At 37.7% G+C, this 22,224-nt stretch overlaps 1 protein-coding gene across 1 annotated transcript in view; it reads right to left on the minus strand.

Moving 5' to 3' along the window:
• Window positions 1–22,224, minus strand: part of sti (sticky) — a 252,717-nt gene that overhangs the window by 161,493 nt on the left and 69,000 nt on the right. Inside the window, exons 10-13 of the mRNA XM_068230935.1 lie at window positions 15,926–16,108; window positions 10,791–11,172; window positions 4,717–5,003; window positions 860–1,120 (exon numbers count right to left, since the gene is read on the minus strand). Of these exons, the coding sequence (XP_068087036.1) occupies window positions 860–1,120; window positions 4,717–5,003; window positions 10,791–11,172; window positions 15,926–16,108 (1,113 nt within the window). The remainder of the gene's footprint in view (window positions 1–859; window positions 1,121–4,716; window positions 5,004–10,790; window positions 11,173–15,925; window positions 16,109–22,224) is intronic.

Below are 22,224 nucleotides of genomic sequence, written 5' to 3' on the forward strand. Positions count from 1 at the left end.
GGGCAAACTGTCTTTCAACTACATGTTTATTGCTTATAGTGTGTATCTAGAGTGATAAATTAATTCATAATGTTGTGAGTCAGACTTTGTATCTTCATTATACCTTCATTGTAACTATACAGCTTTTTCAAAGAAGAAAAATACGACTAGTGCAGGACTACACAAGGAAAAAATTTGTCCGCAAAGGGTTAATTACATTCATTATTGAAGTTCTTTTGTAAATACCTTCCAAAAATTCAGGGTCATCTTATGTGCGGGGCAGTCTTATACTCAGGCCAATATGGTAACATGTGAACATTTGAATGGTGCTAAAAGCATCTGCCTCCAAATAGGAAGATGATCTATAGAGGTAAGAGTTACATATTACACAGGGGTAATTGTCAGAGTTCAGTGAACTGAATCTACTTTAGATTTTAACACTGCCCTTTACTAAAGTTACAAAGTACATTTCACATAACTATGCATTATTCACAGCAGATGTTCAAGAGAAGTTTCTAGAATAATTGTTATTCTCCTGAAAATTCCTAAAACATACATCCCCTTTCATAAGTAATAGAAAGAAACACTTAAAAGATGACAATAGTCTCCTTTTGTGCAAATCAAATATTCTAGAATTATCTAATCAAGGAAACCCAAACTAAGCGACGTGCTGCATACACTGCATAACACTATTTTCATGTTTTTTACCCATATTGAACTTAATACCAATTGTTACAATTAGTACTGCACACATACATACATACATACATACATACATACACACATACATACATACATACATACATACATACATTACATACATACATACAACTCAAGCATCTTAACTTCAGATATCAACTCTGAAATAATAGAATACAACCTCAAGTTGTAACACCAGAGTGGCATATTCCCCCTGGCGACGCTCAAGTTCGGCTCGAAGTCCATTCTGCTCTTCACGTAGCGCCTCCACTTTATCCCAATTAGCCTTCAGTTCTTCAGTGTGGAGTGATTTCTCTGCCTGAAGCTTTTCTTGCCAACTCTTCTTCTCCTCCTGTAAACCCTTTAGCTCCTCCTCTGCAGCTCGAGCTTCACGCTGAGCAATTCGCAAGTCAATCTTGGCATCAGACAGTTCTTTTTCTTTCTGGAAAGATAAATATTAATAATAATACCTCATTTCAAACAAAATTATAGATCTGACATTTTAACACAATGATGGTTTAGTAAACGAAGAAAAAAAAAACAGGTTCACACAAAGAAATTCACAGGCATTTTCAATCTGAAAATCATTCATCACAACAGCAAAGAATGTAATAATAATTATTCAGTTGTATTGCTGTTGTAGCTTCATACAAAGATCATCAGCCTCGTGTACTAAGTAAGGTGTGATGTACTGCTTAATAATCTGAGTTGTCGTGGTGCCTGTATTGCTAAGTGCAATATTGAACTTTACTAAAGTTACAAAGTACATTTCACATAACTATGAATTATTCACAACTGGGCTGGGAAGGAAGGAAGGAAGGAAGGAAGGAAGGAAGGAAGGAAGGAAGGAAGGAAGGAAGGAAGGAAGGAAGGAAAGAAGTAGCCATAACTTATGCATCATCTCTGCATCTATCTGGAGATGAAGTGTAGAAACTACAAACAAACAAACAAGAAACTTCTGGAAAGGCCAATAGAGACATTTTTAATCTACTTCTCTACTCAATTCTATAACCTGCACCTATTCCAGTCCCTCAAAATCAGTCTTAAATGCTTGCAAAACTTCAAGTCAAACTCAGGCAAGCCAGGAAGGATGTTGCAATGCTAACCACTAGACCAGAACAATAGAAAATGGAATATGAATTACGGATTTCAAAGGTATGACTCTACGAAATAAATCTACTTAAGCTCAAAGAAATTAAACTGGATAAGAGAAAATTGTGAGGAGGAAGAGAAAAGGAAGAGGTTGACAAGGAATATTTAGCTAATAGTTTGAACATCACACTAAATCAGATAGGTTTTTGGCAAAGATGGGATAAGAAAAAGGCTAGGAATGGGAAGGAAGCGCCTGTATCCCTTAATTAGTACCGCATGGTCTTTTAGACCATGTGTGTTACCTTTTGTTTCTCATGAGCTTTACAGGCAAAAGAGATAACCATCAAATCGTGTACCTTTCCCCACACTCATTGTTGACAACTCGGCCTGGTTACTTTAAATTAGAAAATGTTTTTGGTAGCAAAGTTATGTGTATTTTGCAGTACTGCACCAACATGGTTTAATGGTCAAGAAGTGATATTTTTATCATTGAAAACGTCATACTTTTCAAAATTTAGTAACTTATTCTTTTCCATGACATGCCACAATACATCCAAGATTTTTTTCTGACATGCTCTAAGTTTAATTTATTAGTGAGATATTTTTCATTTGAATTCTTTTAAATATTAATTAAATTAAATTTGTTTTCTATAGAAGAGGAGAAAGACAGCATTTCTACCAAGAAAACTGATACTGAAAACTTGAGTATGGGACAAAAAACATTCAGTATTCCTAACAAATACACCATTTATTTCAACAACACACTACCATTAACCATGAGAACAAACCGTTCCAAAAGGTGGGTTTTTTTTATTTGCTTTATGTCACACAACACAGATAGGTCTCATGGCGACAATGGGATACGAAAGGCCCTGGAGTGGGAAGGAAGCAGCCGTGGTCTTAATTAAGGTACAGCCCCAGCATTTGCCTGGTGTGAAAATGGGAAACCACAGAAAACCATCTTCAGGGCTGCCAACAGTAGGATTTGAATCCGCTATTTCACGGATGCAAGCTCACAGTTGCACACCCCTAACCACACGGTCAACTCGCCTGGTTAAAAGTGCTGTCTCAAACACACTATGAACTCTCATTCTGACTATGGTAAGATTTTCTTTTATCTCTCAAATTAAGTCATTTTTGCACATCATTTGCTGAAATGATCATTGCAAAACTAGTCGGATGAAAAGGTTGTATTCCAACTCTCGTACTCGTTCTGCAATAGAACCCTTTCTAAATTGATATGTTTATATTGATATTTTTATATTCTGGTTGCGTCAATAGATGCAGAGTGGGTCTCGGCCCGTAGGTGGCCACGGCTGGTCCGTGGTCCAACGGCTCTGCACTCTGACCAGCCAACCAAGCAGGGGAGAGGTGGCCATGGCTCTACCATGGCTCTACACTTCGGCATTCGGAAGACGGGACAGGGCTGGACCTCAATGCTGATTCCAACCATCGGCTATCCTAAGAATGGCTTTCCGTGGTTTTCCATTCTCTTGCACTAAGTTGAATGTCAGGACAGTTCCTAGTATAGGCCACAGCCCTTCACCTTCACTTTCTCCGAGCATCTCCTTCACTGTAACAAATCTTCCAGCCTGAAAGATGGTGCCACCGTCTAGGAGGCCTGCCTCCCCCTTCAGGAGAGGAATGAAAACATTTTAATAGCAGTAGTAACAGCAGCAGCAGCAGCAGTAGTAGTAGTAGTATTCTGGCTGCAAAATCACAAAAAATCATCTGAATTGCTTTGACCAGATCCCTGATCTCATTCTAATAATAACAATAATAATGAAACAGTCTACAAGGAAATGGTACGGTAACAAAAAAAAATTATGAAACAGGGAGAGCGACATTAGATGGATTATCGAAATCAAGGAAGATACGAGGGAACCACAAATTACAATAGACAATTTTAAAAACAAAACTGACAAAATCAAGAAACTCACAAACAAATCAGACTAAGAACTAAGATCAACAGACAATGGGACAGGTGATTTCAGACAAAGAAGAAAATTTAAGATCAGAGAGAATGAAGGAGTACTGGGCTGACAGGAAACTGAAAAACCATTTTTATAAAATTGACTAAAGTGGTCCAATGAAGGCCATAAAATGTAAATAAATTAAATAACAATTATTAATAATAATAATAAAGAATAGTTTTACGTCCCACTAACTACTTTAATGGCTTTCAGAGAATTCGAGATCCTACAATTTTGTCCCATAGGAGTTCTTTTATGCCTTTGCTGGCAAGATGTAGTGTTTACAGTGCACTATGTCTTCTGGTATGAGCTATATCAAATTTGTTACACTCATTGACCTGTCTCAGTCTCATCCTTGGCTTTGACAATATGAAAGTGACTGAGATATGAGTGATGCTAGTAATACCATTCCTCATGCAGCCAGTCCCTGTTATGAATGGTGTGAAAATATCACTCATAGGGTCGATTGTTGCATGCATTTCAGTGGGCTTGGCAGACTGATATGTAATAGCAGCGGCTGGCTCGGTGAGGAAAGCAACGGGAAACTACCTCACTCCTCATTTCCCTAGTACGCCTCTTCAGTGACGCCTAGGCTATTTATGACAGCTGTTGGCAGAGTTGCAGAGGATCAAACCAGCCTTAGGGCTGAATACCCAACATACATACATACATACATACATACATACATACATACATACATACATGAGTTCTTTTACATACCAGTAAATCTACAGACACAAGGCTGGTGTATTTGAGCCCATTCAAATACGACCAAACTGAGCTGGTATCGAACCAGTCAACAGAAGCTCAGGAGGTCAGCGCTCTACATCTGATATACTCAGCCTGACAATCTCCATTCTATTGCTTCCTCAACCCAAAATATTACTCTTCAAACTTTTAAAGATTTTTGGAATTGAATTCTTTTTGCTCTCTGTGTTTATAGGTTAATACTAGAAGACATCAACAATCTTACCTTGAAGAGCTGAGCCTGCACATTCTTGGCAGCGTCACGCTCTAGCACAGTCTCCTCTCGTAGTTTCTCCAGCTGAGCCTCAAGTTTTTCCACCTGTGTTTCCAAGAACACCTTCTGTTGAACTAACTCTGTATTATCAGCATGGTTGCACACAACAGTCTGCTGGACCTCCCCAAGAGCAGAGATCTGCTCTTTTAGCCTACAGTTTTCTGATTCTAGCCGAGAAGATGTCTCTCGAAGGACGGTGAAGAGATCCTCCAAGTTGCTCACTTTACGGGCTAGCTCCGCTTTTTAAAGACAAAATACAATCAAATTTAATATAAAATTTCTACATAACTTATAACAAAAGGAAGGGACATATCAATGGCAAAATGATTTATAAAGCTAGAATCAAATGATATGAAAGAACATACAAGTGCAAAAGTAAACATATCTAATTCCAAAATCACTGATGTCTATATTTCAATATTCATAAGAGAACATGCCACATGATGATGTGAGTGTAAAACAGCTGAGCAGCATTGCCAAATCGAATCAACTGATGAGAACCATTGTTTCCATGTGGTGGTCCACAACATAAACATGTTTTATGCCTATTGCTTCAATTAGTAAATAAGGATCACTCAAAATTAACTACGCATACAATAATACAATATTACCGGTACACAGCCAGTCAAGATCATTCAATATGTACATTAGTAAGTAAATAATCTAGAGCATATAATCATAATTTAGATATAAGAAGCTATCACCATCTTGGCAGGCAAGCAGCAAGTTAAATATGTCCAGAATGACAATGATCACTTATTATGTAAACTATGTGTGGCTCAAAACAATCCCAGACACTATTTTACCCCAATCAGCACATGGAAACATACAGTTCATTTTTTCAGTATATATAGACCGGTTAGCGGTATTTGTAAACACAGAAAACTACTCTTGTGAAAGCTGTAACACCCTCTTACAACTGCCAAAGCAAGGTCAGGCACACAATAACGTGTAGCCCCTTTACTACAGGTTGTAACAAAAGTATGCACGTCACTGTAGGTTGCCTCAAAATTATGTATATCACAGAATTTTAACTGGCCAATGTAATCGGCTCTGGCAACTTCCGAATGGATATTTAAAGACCGACCTGATCGGCTTTGGCAATTTAAAGGGTGGGTGCTCGCACTACCACCTGGCACCAAGAGAGTTAAAGGAGATTCGAAAAACCAGTTTTCACGTTTGTAACATCTTTAGATTTTTTGGTATATACATTCATACAAATAATTCAACTAATTTTTCAATTTTCTCTGTCACACACACACTCTCTCTCTCTCTCTCTCTCTCTCTCTCTCTCTATCTCTCTCTCTCTCTTAATGGATTTTCCAAAAACAAATATGTGTTTCCTTATTTTTAAACGAGATTCCAAATACCAATTTTCACATGTGCAATATGTTAAAGTTTTGAGATATACTGTAGATATGCTAATTTTAAAAATTCACCCCCTTTTTCAGTTCCCCTTAACTGGATTTTCCAAAAAAATATGAATGTTTCTTTACTTTTACGGGAAATTCCAAATACCAGTTTTCAAATTTGTAATATGTTACCTGTCCGAGATACCTTGCAGATATAGTCTTTTTAAAAATTCACCCCGTTTGTAACTCCTGTTCATCCCCTCTTCATCAGATTATCCCAAAACACAAAAATACGTGTTTATTTTCAAAGAAGATTCCAAATACCAATTTTCATGTCTGTAATATCTTCAGTTTTTGAGATATAGGTCTCCTCATAAAAGGTGTTCAACCCCTTTTCCCCCATTTTTCACCCCCCTTAATGGGATTTTCCGAAAACAAAAATATACATGTTTCTTTATTTTTTAAAGGAGATTCCAAATATTAATTTTTACGCATGTAAACTTTCAAGTTTTTGATATACAGATATCCTACTTTTGAAAATTAACCCCCCTTTTCACCCCCTTAGCGCTGGAATACCCAAAATTCCACCCTTAGTGGGCACCTACATGTTAATATGAATGTATCCCCAAAATTTCATTTCTTTATGTCCAGTGGTTTTCGCTCGGCGATGATGAATCTGTCAGTCAGTCAGTCAGTCAGTCAGTCAGTCAGTCAGGACAAGTTATTTTATATATATATATATATAGATGCTACATGTTTCGCCTGTCATTGAAGGCATCGTCAGCCATGAATTCTAACTCCAAGTCAAGAGCTCTGAGTGGATGCTTACTAGGATTATTCTAAAACAATATTTTTTATAACAATTTGCACTGGAGTACAAGAACATTAGGGCATATTGAAGTTAACAAGCTGTTCTTGTTTAAAAGTTAAAATGTGACATCCAACATAAGTTCACATCCACTGGAAATAAAATTAACTGTCAACTCTCATGTGCCGGTAATGAGAACGGTATGATATGAGTGGGATTTAAAACATCTGTACATTTTTACAGTCTATTAGGAGATTAATTTGTATTAGAACTATTCTTAAAAACAAATTTTTTTTTTATTTTTACACAATTTACTCTAATATATACAACAAATGGTACAATTTGGAAATGAACTTGCCGATCCCGTCATAAAGCTTCAATGGGACGTCCTACTCATGTCCACGTCGTATGGGGATAATACAAAATATCAACACACATAATGCCGATGCTGGAATGGCAATTGTAGTCTATTGGATCATAATATTTAAACATTTCTTTTTACATTAGTGGGAGATCACCCACATTTAGCATATATGGTTTTGGGATGGCTTAAATATTCTATAGTAACATCACTTCCTTGAAGAATGAGAATCGCTATTAAAGTGGAGTGCCAGTTGGATGGCAAGAATGCTGGCAGAGAGCTTGATTGAGTTTCATTAAATAACGGATTATTTCATCTCCGTATAAACAAGCTGTATGTTGTTTATGTTGTGAAGCTTTTGAAGTTATTCCGTGTAAGCCTGAAAAGGAGTTAAACTGGATTCTGGATGTAAGTGTGGGTCTAGTGAGTGTGTTGAAATCTGTGGAATGAAACGAAAAAGTGTGAGTGCTATATTAGGATAGTTTATTAGTGGATTTAATATTCTTGACACTTACCCTTTACTGTAGATGTTAGGAGGAAATCCGGTTGTGTAGCTTGTGTGAGGTGGTTTGAACAGTCGCTTTATCTCTGTTTCTCGTATTGTAGGGGTGTGTCATTGTTGGCTGGTAGTGTGTTGGGAGGAGTGGGTTGGGCGGGGAGTTAAGATCGCTATTGGTGCAAGTCGGAAAAGGGGTGAGGGTGGGCGAGGGGGCAATGGCTGCTGTTGATATATACAGAAGGTATTAGTGTTGGATTTATAGTTGAAGATTTAAAAAAAATTATTACTGTTTATGTTAAGAGATGACAATAAGTTAGGAATTTGTTCTGTGACCGGGCTCTTTGTTACTGCAATGTCATTTAGATTTTTATTTTTATTGAAGTGTTGGTCAAAAAAGACGTAGGTATTCAAAAATTCAGTCATTAGACTACCTTTCTTCTTCTTCTTTTATGACCACATAGGATCACTTTAGTCAGTCCGTCGTTCAGGTCTCTTTGAAGGGATTGTTCGGGCTTTGCAGTCCTCCCAGTATTTCTTCAGACGCTCCGATCTTCGTGCCCTTTCCTCAGTTGAAAATGTGCGTGTTGTTGGTTTGTTTTGTGTAAGGGTAAAGCGGAGGTTTGTATTCTTGAGTTTTGTATTCAATTTTATCTTATTTTTGGTGTCTTCTGTTGTAAGGCCTATTTCCTTCAGATCCTCTCTTACTTCTCTGATCCATTTACATCCTTTTGTGGTATTTTTTGAGACAAGATTGTGTTGTACTAGTTGTTTCAGAAGTCTCGAGTCCTGCATCCTCATGATATGTCCAAAGAATCCCAGTCTCCTCTTACGCATAGTATCTGTAATGGGTTCTAGCTCTTTGTACACGACTTTGTTAGGTATTAACCGCCACTGTCCATCTTTCTGATATTTTTTGTTGATACAGATTCTTCCAATCCTCCTTTCAATTTTCTGAAGTCTGTCAGTCTTTGATTGTTTATTCAGGTAAAAGAGTGTTTCTGCTGCATATGTAGCTTCCGGTTTTATAACTGTGTTGTAGTGTTTTATTTTTGTATTTATTGATAGACATTTCTTTTTGTAGATATCCCATGTTAATTTTTGTGCTTTAGCTAATCTATTTGTTCTTACTTGGATTGAGATTTTTTCATTTAAGTTATGTGTTATTACTTCTCCAAGATATTTAAACTGAGTTACTATTTTGATTTTATTACCATTTATGGTGACTTCTTTTAGCTGTGTTGGTTTTTGGGGCACAATTTCTGTTTTTTCAAATGATATTTTGAGGCCAATTTTATTTGCAATGTTTTGAAGTTCTGATATCTGGGTTTTTGCTTCTTTTATGTCCACTGCTAGTAATGCTAAATCATCAGCAAAACCCAGGCAATTTGTTTTGATTTTTCGGCCAATCTTTATTTTGGGGGGACATTTTCTAAACCATTCCCTCATTACCATTTCTAGAGCACAGTTAAATAATGGTGGTGAGAGCCCATCTCCCTGCCGTAATCCAGTTTTAATTTCAAATGTCTCTGATGTTTCACCCCTAAACTTCACTTTTGACTTGGTATTGGTGAGAGTCAATTTTATCATGTTTATTAATTTGGGGTGTAGTCCAAGGTGTCTTAAAATTTTAAACAGAGATTCTCTACTGATGCAATCATAAGCTTTCTTGAAATCTACAAATGTTATCACCATATCTCTGTTTCTTCTCCTGTTATAGTCCATTATCAACTTAAGACTCATGATCTGATCAGGACAGCTCCTCCAGGGTCTGAAACCTCCTTGATATTCTCCTAGTTCTTTCTCAAGTTGTAAACTTATCCTATTAAGGATGATTATTGAAAATATTTTGTATGTTATGTCTAGGAGAGAGATTCCCCTGTAGTTATTAGGGTCGGTTTTGTCCCCTTTTTTGTGCAGAGGATGAATGAGGGCTGTTGTCCAGTGTTCTGGTAGTTCTTCTTTAATCCAGATAGAGACAAGTTGTTGATGGAGGGCAACTTTTGCTGGTTCCTACCTTTATTAATGATCTTTAAGATTTGTAGGTCCTGGTCTATGGTGGTGAAGTTATGCCCTGTTTCTTTCATATGAATACTCAGAGCGGAGTGTTTGTTGTGCTTAGATGCGTTGTAATGCTCTAAATATCTTGTGTGAAAACTGCATCCAGTTCGTCCGACATAAGAAAATTCACATTGGGCGCATTTGGGTCTATAAATTCCTGAATTGGAGTATCGGTCGTGTGTTGAATTTACTGTATGGGAGTTAAAGAATATATTTCTGTTAGTATTACGGGTTTTGAATGCAATATTGATATCCTGTTTCTTGATTGGGTTGGTGATCTAATATATAGCCGGATTTGTGGAGGTAAAAGCAGCAAACCAGGTTTTTTTTTCTTTATTTAGGTCTTTCAGGGGTTAGGTTAGTAGCAGTTTTTAATTTGATTTTGTTTATAATTTTATTAACCCTGTTTGGTTTGTAACCGTTAAGTTTAGCCAGTTCTTTAATATATTGTAGTTCTTTTTTTCGGTTGTCACTGGAAAGGGGAATTTTGAACGCTCTATGGATTAAGCTGTAGAAGGTTGCTAATTTGTGAGAATGCGGGTGCATAGATTCATTTCTTATAGTCAGAGGGACAAAAGTGGGTTTTCTATAGATTTGAAATTCAAATTTATTATTGGCTCTATTTATGGTTACATGCAGAGCCTGGTCAAGGCTTAATGTCTCCACCCAACAGATGGATCACCATCAACAGCATCATATGCCCTCACTCTATATGAACAGTGCAGAGAGGTATGGAATTGAGCCCAGGCTTTTGCAATCTAGTGATTAGAAATTTTATACTATTACAAACATTCTGAAGGCGACTTTTCTTCTCCCAGCAATGGGACTCAAACTGGCTACCCACAGAGTCGGACCAGAAAGACCTGTCGCCACTAGACGGCCTAATAATACGGAGTAATTTACTTTCTTGATCCTTCACATATTACATGGATGTTAACATGTACTTACAGCTCTTCTCAGTAGCATCATGGAGTTTCTTCTGCAGCTTCATTCGCTCCTCAGACGACTGTTTCAGCTCACTTTCCAGAGCAGACACCTGAGCTTCACTCTCTTGCAGACGCAGGCTCTGATCTTGAGATCTCACAGAGTCGTTCAGCTGACCTTCCATAGCAACGAGTCGAACCCTCAGCTCCTTTAGCTCACACTGTTCCTTCTTTTGCTGCCGCAGCACTTGATCCAACTGGGATGAACGAGCTTTCAGTTCAACATTATATCTGCGGGTTTCCTGCTCCATCTTTGCTTCCAGGGCCAGACATTTCTGCACATTGAGGTCCAGAGCAGTCTGAAGCTCAGACTTCTCTGAGCGTAAGTTGTTGCATTGTACAGACAACTGTAACACAAGGATCAAAAATTGTACAATACACATATTTCTCTCAAGGGAAGCTCATACAAGCAATCTTGTCATTGTATGATTAAATTTTTAAATACGTCCTAATTTCTCTGTGAAGTAAAACATACTTCCACAATATAAAAAATTTTGAAATACCAAGTGAGCAGAATATGAGTTACCCATGCGAGTGATGAGTTCAATCCAGCAGTGATGTTAGCAGACAAGCTGGGAATCCTGAGCTTCGTGGGAACTATGAGCGCATTATCAATCTGAGCTAAACAGCTGCTGAAACCGCACGTGTACAGTAGTGTGCTAAGAAAGCTAAGGATAACAAAAGGCCTTAGTGTTCTATGCCATAACAAATGCTTATTTTCTATTTGTATGTGGGAACTGAATCAGTATATCTGACAGATTATTTCAAGAAAAATTTCATGATGATTAACCTCTAAGTCGCATAGCAATTTATGAATTACAGAAGTTAACGAGTATGAATGGCCATGAACTTAATGAATGAAAGCAGTTTGAACATCGCCCAACAAGACAAGGGTGAATACAAGTCTTTTTAAGCAATAATTTTTTTGTAATATTATTATCCGTGACTAGTATCAAATACCTGCCAATCTGGTCCAATTTTTGGGTTGCCAGATTCAGCCTGTCAGAGACTAGGACAAAGTGTGCGGGTGATAAGAGATTTAACAACTCTGCAAAAACGTTGGTCCAACCGGCCCAGCTGGTACCTTGTAATGGCTCTTTTCCAGAGTTACAGAAGAAGACTGTCAACGGTTTGGATGGTAAGTCATGACTTATCATCCACACGATAGAGAAAGTGGAAGAACTGTCTTCATATAGCGTCTGTACTTCAGTGAAGCGGACATACTCTAGAGCGCCCTTACTTAAACACCTGCCCGTACGTATAAAATGCACCTGCTGCCTTGCAGATGAAGTAGGGAACTAATGAAGGCTAAAGGGGTTCATCCCACCTGAAAAAACCTGTAAAACAAAGGAGTTGGAAAACAGATTATATGGAGGGTACAGGAGAAGTATCAATGGAGTGTGAGTAGTGTGACAAGAGAAGGAAAGAGAACAAATTGGCAGAACAGAAGAATGGTTTGAAACAAGGAAGTAATAATCTTGCCATACCTTTTTGTTGTAGTAATGGATGATATAATGATAAAAGTTGTAAAGGAAATTGGGGAAGAAAATATTAAAGCAATGGTATTTGAAGATGACTTGATGGCGTGAGAAAATAGAGAGGAGGAAATTTAGGAGCAGCTGGATGCATGGGATGAAACAGTACAAGGATATGGCAAGAAATTTAGTATAAAAGAGTGAGATGGTGCTTAAAAACAGGAAGAAGGATAGATCAACAACTGGAGTAACAATTGGTGGAGAATGACTGAGAAAGGTGGAGTCTTCGTGCCTAGGCAGCTTAATACAGGAAAATGGAAGACATAATGAATTAAGTAAATGGGGGAGACAAGCAGATTTTTTTTTTTCAAAAAAGTTAGAAACTTAGTGTGCAGTAACAATGTCCCCTACAACAGCAAAAGAGTGATAAACCAGATGTACTATATCCTAGTACTGACATAAGTTCAGAAACTTGTGTAATGAGGGAAAGAGAGAAAAGCACAATCCAAGATAGTGAGATGAAATTTTTGAGAAGTAACCAAAATTGTTCAGATATAAAATGAGAAGATTTAGAGACCTAGTGCAAGTGGAACCACTACAAAATAGGACACACGGATCAAGGCTAAGATGGTATGGACACGTGCAGAGAATGGCATTAAGAGGATACCCAGAACAATGCATGATATGGAGGAGGAAAGCAGGCAACCAAGGGACAAATGGCTGAAGGGAGTGGAGGAGCAGGTGAAGAAAACTGGAGGATTGGATCAAAGTGACAACAGAGACACAAGAAAACAAAAAACAATGGAGAGGCTTATGTTCTAAACAGAGCTGGCCAGTGGCTGAAAGCTGTGCAAAATGATGCTGACGACTCTAGTACCAAAGTAGTAGTCTCGTAAAGTGTAGAAATGTGTTGCCATCCAGCTGTGAGTACAGGCTACTTGGCAAATGCAGTCTCCAACATGCACACGGGAAACCCATAATCTGGTCACCCCTTTTCTTTTTTTTTTATCCCTAGCCCTGTCACAACAGTATTATCATACTGAAATGGGGAAAAAAATGGTTTAAATTATAAAATGTCCCAGAATAATAATAATAATAATAATAATAATAATAATAATAATAATAATAATAATAATAACCAATGACAACAGCTACAATGCTGCAAACCATCTGAAGCAATGTCATTTAGGAAAGGTATTATACTAATTTAGACTTTCTAATAATAATAATGTTATTTGTTTTACGTCCCACTAACAACTCTTTTACGGTTTTCGGAGACGCCGAGGTGCCGGAATTTAATCCCGCAGGAGTTCTTTTACGTGCCAGTAAATCTACCGACACGAGGCTGACGTATTTGAGCACCTTCAAATACCACCGGACTGAGTCAGGATCGAACCTGCCATGTTGGGGTCAGAAGGCCAGCGCCTTAACCGTCTGAGCCACTCAGCCCGGCAATTTAGACTTTCTAATATCACAGCCATCTACTAAGGTTGCATAAGCAGAACTATTCAGAGCATATGACAGCCAAGTAATTAATTTTGTCATGTAGATGCACAGTGTTCTGTTAGAGGACTTTAACATACTAACAAATAAGTCATGGATAGCCTACTGTACCAGTAAAGCCTAGGTCCTGGTCCATAGTTATCAAAAGAAATGTTGCTCCAGACATATAAGATCCATCCGACGTACGAACATCTAAGTAAAAGAATGTTCCAGTATGTACCAAACTCCACGAGTGCGCTAGGCGGAGTCAAGTGACGTCACCTGTCGTTCAAAGCTCACCTCCCCTAGAGATATTTCTCGAAAATATCTTTCTTTTCGCAAGTTTTCAACACCTGTACCAATTTTAATGGAACAAACGCTAAATTGTAGCGGACATCATAAAAATTAATCCCTGTGAATTTCAAATTAATCCATCCCATGGTTGCTGAGTTATAATGATTTAAAATCTAACAGAAATTACGCACTCACGGTCACATGACCGAGAGAAACTACCCCTCCCAGCGCCAGCTATATATGCCACTGGGTCAAGGCTAACAGGTAGTTGTGTGTTCAGTTGAGTTCAGTTCATTGCAAGCAGTCCAGTCTAGCAGCGCAGTATGTGTATGAGTAAGAGAGAGGGGAGACTGGCCCTCACATAGTATGTTCATGCAGTCTCAAAGACAGTACTTTTCGTCGTGTTTCGCGGAGACGAAATTACGGGCTAGTAAATCGCCATCGTACTTGAAAAAAAAAAGACGTCGCACCGTAAGTAGTCTATTGTGCCGCGACTACGATATAACTTACAGACATTTCAAAGTATAACACGTACGAAATCAGTGAAGTTCGAAGTTATATATTGGACATTCACAACATGACGTGTGGACTTAATTAATTGCACACAATATTAAATTACCAACAGAAACTGTCGTGTACAGTAACTTTAACTATTCTAGAACTTATTTTCTAACATAGCACATCCTTGGACTATGTCTTCTTATTTATGTGTCATATTAGGACATGACGTGTTACAACTGATAAACTTAGTGAAAGTTAAGAACTTTTTCTAAAATAAGATAGTCCTATCAACATTAGAGAATCAGTGTTATCTGTCAGGACAACGATTCAAAGACTGTGGTTAGAGACGGTAATGAGAAATATTACGTGTTTGCACTGTGTTGGATGTTCTCAGTGACAGTTTAAAATAGTGTTGTTTTTTTTTTTTGCAACAAGGACTGTGATCACTCATTGGACATCCTAAAATTAACATAGTATCTGTAAATACTACTTGCATGTTCCGTGTGTTAAGATCATTTCCACGAGCAGCAGAAATCTTCAGAAAATTCTACAAGATCCAACTACCTTCAACATCATTTCATCTATGATGTCAACGTGGTTTCTTTGTGGAACTTCAAGTTTGAGTCATCATCCGCACCCGCGGAATGTTCCAGATTCTCATCAGTATTCGTCAGCCAAGTTTTTTAATAAGTGAGTAGTCACAAACTGACTTTCTTTTTTTTTTTTTCTCCTTTCTTACCAATCGTGAACAGTGGTTTACCCAGTGCTGCGTGTGACGATAATTCGTAGTTTTCCACCATTACTCAAAATTCATCTTTTAATGATAAATCTATTTTCAAAATCTATTTCACATAAGGAAGACTCTAGGAGTTTCAAGTGTTCTATGTTTCAAGGCTCACAAACTGACAAACTCTCAACAGAAGTTCCAATTCTTATTTTCAATTATAAATGTGTTCATGTCATGTCATAATACTTAGAAAGACTTTAGGTGAAAAACTGACACTTTATGTTTTCGCAAAAGACTATTGGATCTGTGAGATTTATTTATTTTCACAAATTGCATTCAAGAAGATTTACGTTAACCCTTTTGATTTCAACAAATTATTTGCATTCTATATCGACATTGCAGGGTGGTGAATTGATTAACATTATTAATAAATTGTTTGAAAAAGGGTATCACCATCTATTATTCGCCCTGCGAGTCTATCCTGCTCTGTACCGGCTCCAAAAACCAACTTCCACTACCTGAGATCCTCCTCATGCCTTACGCCCCGAACTTTTACTGGTACACTACATTTCTGCCATCATGCAAAAATTATTCTTACTGTATGTGAACTGGATCAGATACCTCAGTCTCTTTCTGAATAGCTGAAGCCTCAAGCTCCCTTAGTTTAGTTTGAACATCTGTGCGCAACTTCACTTCCATGTCCAGTGCCTGTTGCAAGGAAATCAGCTGTTGTTGATTTTCAGAAGCTATCTTCTCCAGTCGAGACTCGGCACCAACAACGCTCATCCGACTCTGTTCACGAGCCTGTAAGCAAAAGCACCAGATCCCTCAATGCATAGAAACAGTTTTCAATATTTAAGGGCAGAAACTAATAACTTTATTAATTAAGGTTAGGGTTTTGCAGTCAAAATAAAATAATGTACTACATGTAAGAGAAAGCTTACTCTAAATTCTGTGGATGCACGCACAATCTAGTACATAACTTTTGTTACTTTCACCACCACACCACAAATCTCACATACATACCCACTAAACAGACAGACTTGAGGATAGCTCATGTAACCTGTCAACATCGGGACATTAGAAATTAGATATTCTTTCAAGCGTACACAAGCTTGATTGTGGAGTGATTAGTGCACATCTGTGATATTATTACATACAGGGTAAGGAAAATCTAACAAACTGAGAAATTCACGGGACATAGGAGTTGCTATATGAGGGCCAGGGCCTGGAGATCTCCAGTAATCATTTATTTTCCAGGTACAATGTAATTACAAAGCATATTTTTTTAAGCATTTTACATCAAATGGTACCATAAGCAATGAAGTACAAAATAAAAGGCATTTATTATTTTAAAGTTTTAACACACTCAACTTTCCTATAAAAAAATATGAAGCAGAATAATACCAAATACTATGCTGCTAATATATCTATATAAAATAAGAGTTTTGTCTGTACATTGTTCAGAATTTAAAAAGAATGGTATTTCTGTATCGGCCGTGCCCACAGAAACAAGGAAATGCACTTCTTAATGTTCCATCATTTCTGTCTGTCTGTATGTATGTATGCACGTACGGCCACATGAGAAAATGGCTGAAGAAAATTTAATGATAATCGGCATGTAAAGTTGGGGTATGATGCACTACAATCTGGACTATAAATCATTTTATTTATGCTGAATGAAAAGGTAGTTTAGGAGAAGGCCTAAAATTTAATTCTCAAATATTTATGTTATTAATGGTCCTGTAAATAAATAATACATAACAAAAGTTATATAGAATTAAATTTACAATCATTAATGTCTTATACACTTTTACCGCACCAGTTATAACAACAGAGATATTAGTGAATTTCAATTTTTGTTGCCAAGTCCATATCAACGCTGAACCACGAGAAAATGGGTGAACAGAATTTAATGAAAATCTGTATGTAAAGTCCGGGAATAAGGTGCTACAGTATAGGTTATAAATAATTTTTATTCATGCTGGATGAAATGGTAGTTTAGGGGAAGGTACCTAAAATGTAATTTTTTATGTACCTATGTTACTGGTCCTACAGAAAAGTAATACCTTACGTACCGCAACAAAAGTTATCGAGAATACAAGTTCCAATAATTTATGTATTAACAGTTTTACCATACTGACTATAATTAATGTAGACTTTTGTTGCTTACAAGGGACCGTCAATCAATGTTAAGAAAACTTGCAACCGATCTATACACCATCCAAAAGAGCGTACTGAAATACGAAAAACCCTAGAATATTATACCCTATCGAGCATGTATATACGAGTTACAGAGCGGTAAAAATGTGCGGGTGGGGGTTGTGAAGTGACCAATCGGAGTGGCATTATTTTGAACTGCTGGCGCGATGTAAGGAGAAGCGGGAGAAAGAAGGGGGGGAGACAGCACTGTGAGTGCAATGAACCGTGTGAACATTGTACGCCTGTTAACACATTATGCCCGTAACTTTTTTTCGCTAATTTTGATCATTTATGCTTATATTTTGTATATGAGACTCAAACATAACAATTAGTACAAATTTTACGTTATTGCGTATTCTGTATGGTGAAAATAGCATGGGTCCAAAACGACCCAGTGGGCATGACCTCTTATGTAGTTGTGATCAAGATTTTATGGTTAATTATTTTAAATGCAGGAATAATCTTGAACAAAATAAGTATATTCTTATCTAATAAAGTTACAAATAACACATGCTACTCAGAGTTCACTTGTTCTGAATTAGTTTTAAAAATTGTTTCACATTCACTGTTTAAACTTTTTGAGGTTTCACAATACACAGGAATTACATATGATGGAAAGCTGCAAAGCACTTGTCATGCAGTGGAATAGAGCACTTCTTACAGGCTTTCACTGTTTTGTTGGAGCACTGGGCACATATTCTACGCGGCTGATCAGTGAGAATAATATGTTGAGCTGCAATGGTCCGGATTGGATCTTCAACTCTCCTTCTACACTGCAAATGTTGTTGAGGTCCGGGACTCAGGCATGGTTTACCATACATTGTTAACAAGGCTCGCAGTACAGCTCTTCGAAATCCTAGAGCATCCAGGGACAACCCTACCCTTCTACTCAGAAGCCAGGCGTTGTTCATCGACACATCCAGCAACCACAAAATAATTGGAATGTACCCATTTTTTACCTCTCATGGAGATCCTGTAATTTTAAACGTTGTTACCCAGCTGGTCAACACCGCCCATTCCCTTGTTATATTTAGAAAACAAAAAGGGTTGACTCACTTCGATCTTCTTCCTTTCAATGTAAGAATATCTCATTGCTCACTGAAGTGGTAGTACCCCATGTTCATTACAGAGCATAGTCACAACGTTATTGTCTTTCCACTTCACTGCAATTATGGCATTGCCTTCATCCACACGAGAATCCTAATGTCTTAGCGTCTGTCAAAGACATTTCTCAGATCTGTTTTCTCTAACGGTCCCGGTTCCATGCAATCCCCTCTTACCAAGCTCGGTAAGGAGCCTAACGGAAGTGAAGAAGTTATCAACATATAAGGAGAATGTTGCGTTAGGGTAATTGGCTTGTAGAACATCACAAAATCCAAGAACAACAGACTCACCTAAGTTAGTGGCATGTGTTGTCGCGTCTCCAGTCTTTCGACCCTGATAAATATCCATGTGAACACCATATCCATTAGGATTTGCTAAAACCCATGCTTTGAATCCAAAGCGCACTGGCTTGCCTCGTATAAACCGCTTGCAGCCGTGCCTTCCAAAATAGGGTATCATGCATTCATCAGATGGGAGATCTTTCTGGATGGGAAAGTTTTTTAAAAAGGACTCATTCAAAGAATTTAGCATAGGTCGGACTTTATCCATCTTGTCTCCTGCAGAAAGATTACTGTTGTCTGCTACATGAAGATATCGGAAAATTTCTTCAAAACTGTTACGCTTCATTGCATTTGACACTAAATCATTATGTACATCATTCTGTGTCTCCCTTTGGATCCTCGTGTACCAGTAAAGACAGTCTCTTTGTCTGCCGAAGGAGCTGCGAAACATGGAGGAATATTTTCAAGAGTTTCATTCACACCATTGATGACAATTTCTGCAGAGGCTTCCAACAGCCCACGACTCAAACGATCTGGGTCGTTGCATTCATCTTCTCCGGAGTCACCATCTGTGTCGACTCCCTCATCATTTGGAGGCAAGATATAGATATCGATATCACCTGGAATATATTCCTCTTCTAGCAGTGCTATTACTTCACGAGTCGATAGGCCACTATAAACAGGAAAAGAAATGGATTGGAATTAGGTCAGTAAATACAGCATGTAACAGATGAGATATTCAGAATAACTGATATTTTTTACTATGAATTCCTAAATACAGCAGTGATCATAGAATTCATATTTCTAAAATATTTGTTCTAATCTTACATAAATGCTGCAATTGTGTAATAATGATATGGCATGATAAGAGTGCATGGTATTCATAACTCCCTAATTTCAACAAAAATGTTACTTTTACATCCTGCTCACTGGGCCAGTTATAGCCATTAAACCATAAGATGTGCAATAGATTTTATATATGCTAAATAATCTCCGTAGTATACAAATGCAAAATATATTATTCAATTATATAAGACTTAAACAAGTTCAGCTGTACTTACGTTTTTCTGAAGCTCGACATGATGGCTGGAGAAGACTTTTCGACTCACCAACACACTTGCACTTCTAGCTCAAGAATGAAAATTGCCTACAGTGTACCAAGGGTGACAATGTGCGAAGTGCATTATAGAGTGTGCAGCAGACCGGGTAACAAACGTCAACAATATATATACAGTTACTGTTTGTTTGTCCAACCCTTGTCCCGTTTCCCTACGGGGTCGGGTATGAGGTGAGATGAATTTGTCGTGGCGGTTTTTATGACCGGATGCCCTTCCTGACGTCAACCTCATCAGAGGAGTTAATGAGAGATGAAATGAATGACGTGATATATGATAGTAGGGAGAGGGTGAAACCCGGTGCCGGCACATAGCCTACTCCTGTCGAATAGCACCAAGGGGTCTGCTCAAGGCTTAACGTCCCCATCCGACGGACGAATCACCATCAACAGCGTCATATGCCCTCACTCCATATGAGCACTGCGGAGAGGTTTGGAATTTAATCCAGGCTTTTGGCACGCAATCTAGTGATTAGAAATTGTATACCACCACCTCCCCTACCCTGCCGGCCAACATTCTGATGGTGAAAATTTTTTCGACCAACGGGACTCGAACTGGCTAACCTCGGTGTTAGACCGTTTTTAGACTTCAGCGCCTTAATGATCATGGCCACCAGGCAGGCTAATATATATACAGTTACTAATATAATTTTAAAGTCACTGGGTCGTTTTCGACCCAGTGGACATTAATGGGTTAATCTATGTATTCATTTCTTTTAAATTGTAACACAGTAATCACAGAACTTGGAATTTATTTATGCATGTTTTAAAGGCACAAGTAAATACTAACCTGTGGTTCTGTTGTAATTGCATGAGAGATAAAAATATTCAAGGTAAACACTGTTTGTATGAGAATGTACTGATTAAACAATTACATACTCACCAATAATGTGGCAGTCGTGTTTAATTCCCTTCAAGAGATTCAATCTCCTATGAAAGATAATGGAAATGAAGAAAAAAATGTTCGAAACACAATAGCTTCTTGCACCAGCTACATTTGAGTAAAGACAACTGATCACAATTATACTTGTCCTCCACAAGGAATTCGCAAGTACCAGTTCCTTTTCAAATACAATATAGCCTGTGCTATTTTTAAAAGTTTCATTCATGTTAACTAGACCCGCTAATTTCCACCCATGTCTACGTGACAAACGAAAGCGCGGTGAACATTCTTGATTGTAGATCAATGACATGCATTTGATAATATTGTTGCGCTGTTGCAAGTTCACATTGATATTATTTAACACAATGAAATCACATACATTTTGGTCCATTGTTTTGAACATTCGGAAAAAATGCCTGTCTAATGAGGTAGGTCAGAAGTTGTTTTTGCTGGAATGATTTGCACGTTTAACTTTTCAGGTTCATAGTTATTTAATGAAAGTACTACATGTATTAAAATATTATCTTTGTGAGGCGCCCAGGAATTCAACAGTAAACAGTTTGATGGACCACTGAGAGGTAAAAATGTCAACACCATAAATATATGGAAAAATCTTTTGTCATTTTTCCAGATTGCAACCCCTGCATAATTAAATTAGGGTCTTTAAGCATACCCTGCTGGACAGCTTGACTTGGTGGCTTTGATACCTGCAGTACGATAAACAGACAGGGAAGGAGACATCCTATGCACGATACAATTGGCATAATTGTGAACGAATGTGTCTGTGCGCTTTGTAATTGTGCACTATCTTCTTACCACAGCAATCAAGTGTTCTCCCAGAATGCGATTCTTAATTGATGCCAGACTGATCTGCATTATACACATTGTCAGAACCATACTGCTCTATAAGCAACATTGCCTATTCTCTCCAGGAATGCAGTATGTTGTTAGTAGTTTCATCATCATCTTTTTTTCGTGTGACAAACTGTGTTAATTTTTCATGATCCTAAGTGAAAATGCTGCTTGAAATTTTATACAAATGTTGCACTTGCTGACAAAGGTAAATCAAGTGATTTGGCTTCTTCACGGGCCCATTCAAGTTGTTTACATGAGCTTCCATAAATTTCTGTGACTGTTAAACTAGACGATGACTTGCCAACAAAATCCGCTTTTGCAATATCTTCCTTAAAATGGTACAACTGAGTCTCGTGCTTCAATCGAGGATATCTGTTTTTCATAGAGTTCCATGACAAATGAGGAAATGATTGCTTTGGCTTCCGCTTCTTTGCATTCAACCATGTGTTTATAATCTTACTCTTTTTCTTCCAATGACCAT

The sequence above is a fragment of the Anabrus simplex genome, chromosome X (assembly GCF_040414725.1).
Source record: "Anabrus simplex isolate iqAnaSimp1 chromosome X, ASM4041472v1, whole genome shotgun sequence".
Classification (NCBI taxonomy): Eukaryota; Metazoa; Arthropoda; class Insecta; order Orthoptera; family Tettigoniidae; genus Anabrus; species Anabrus simplex.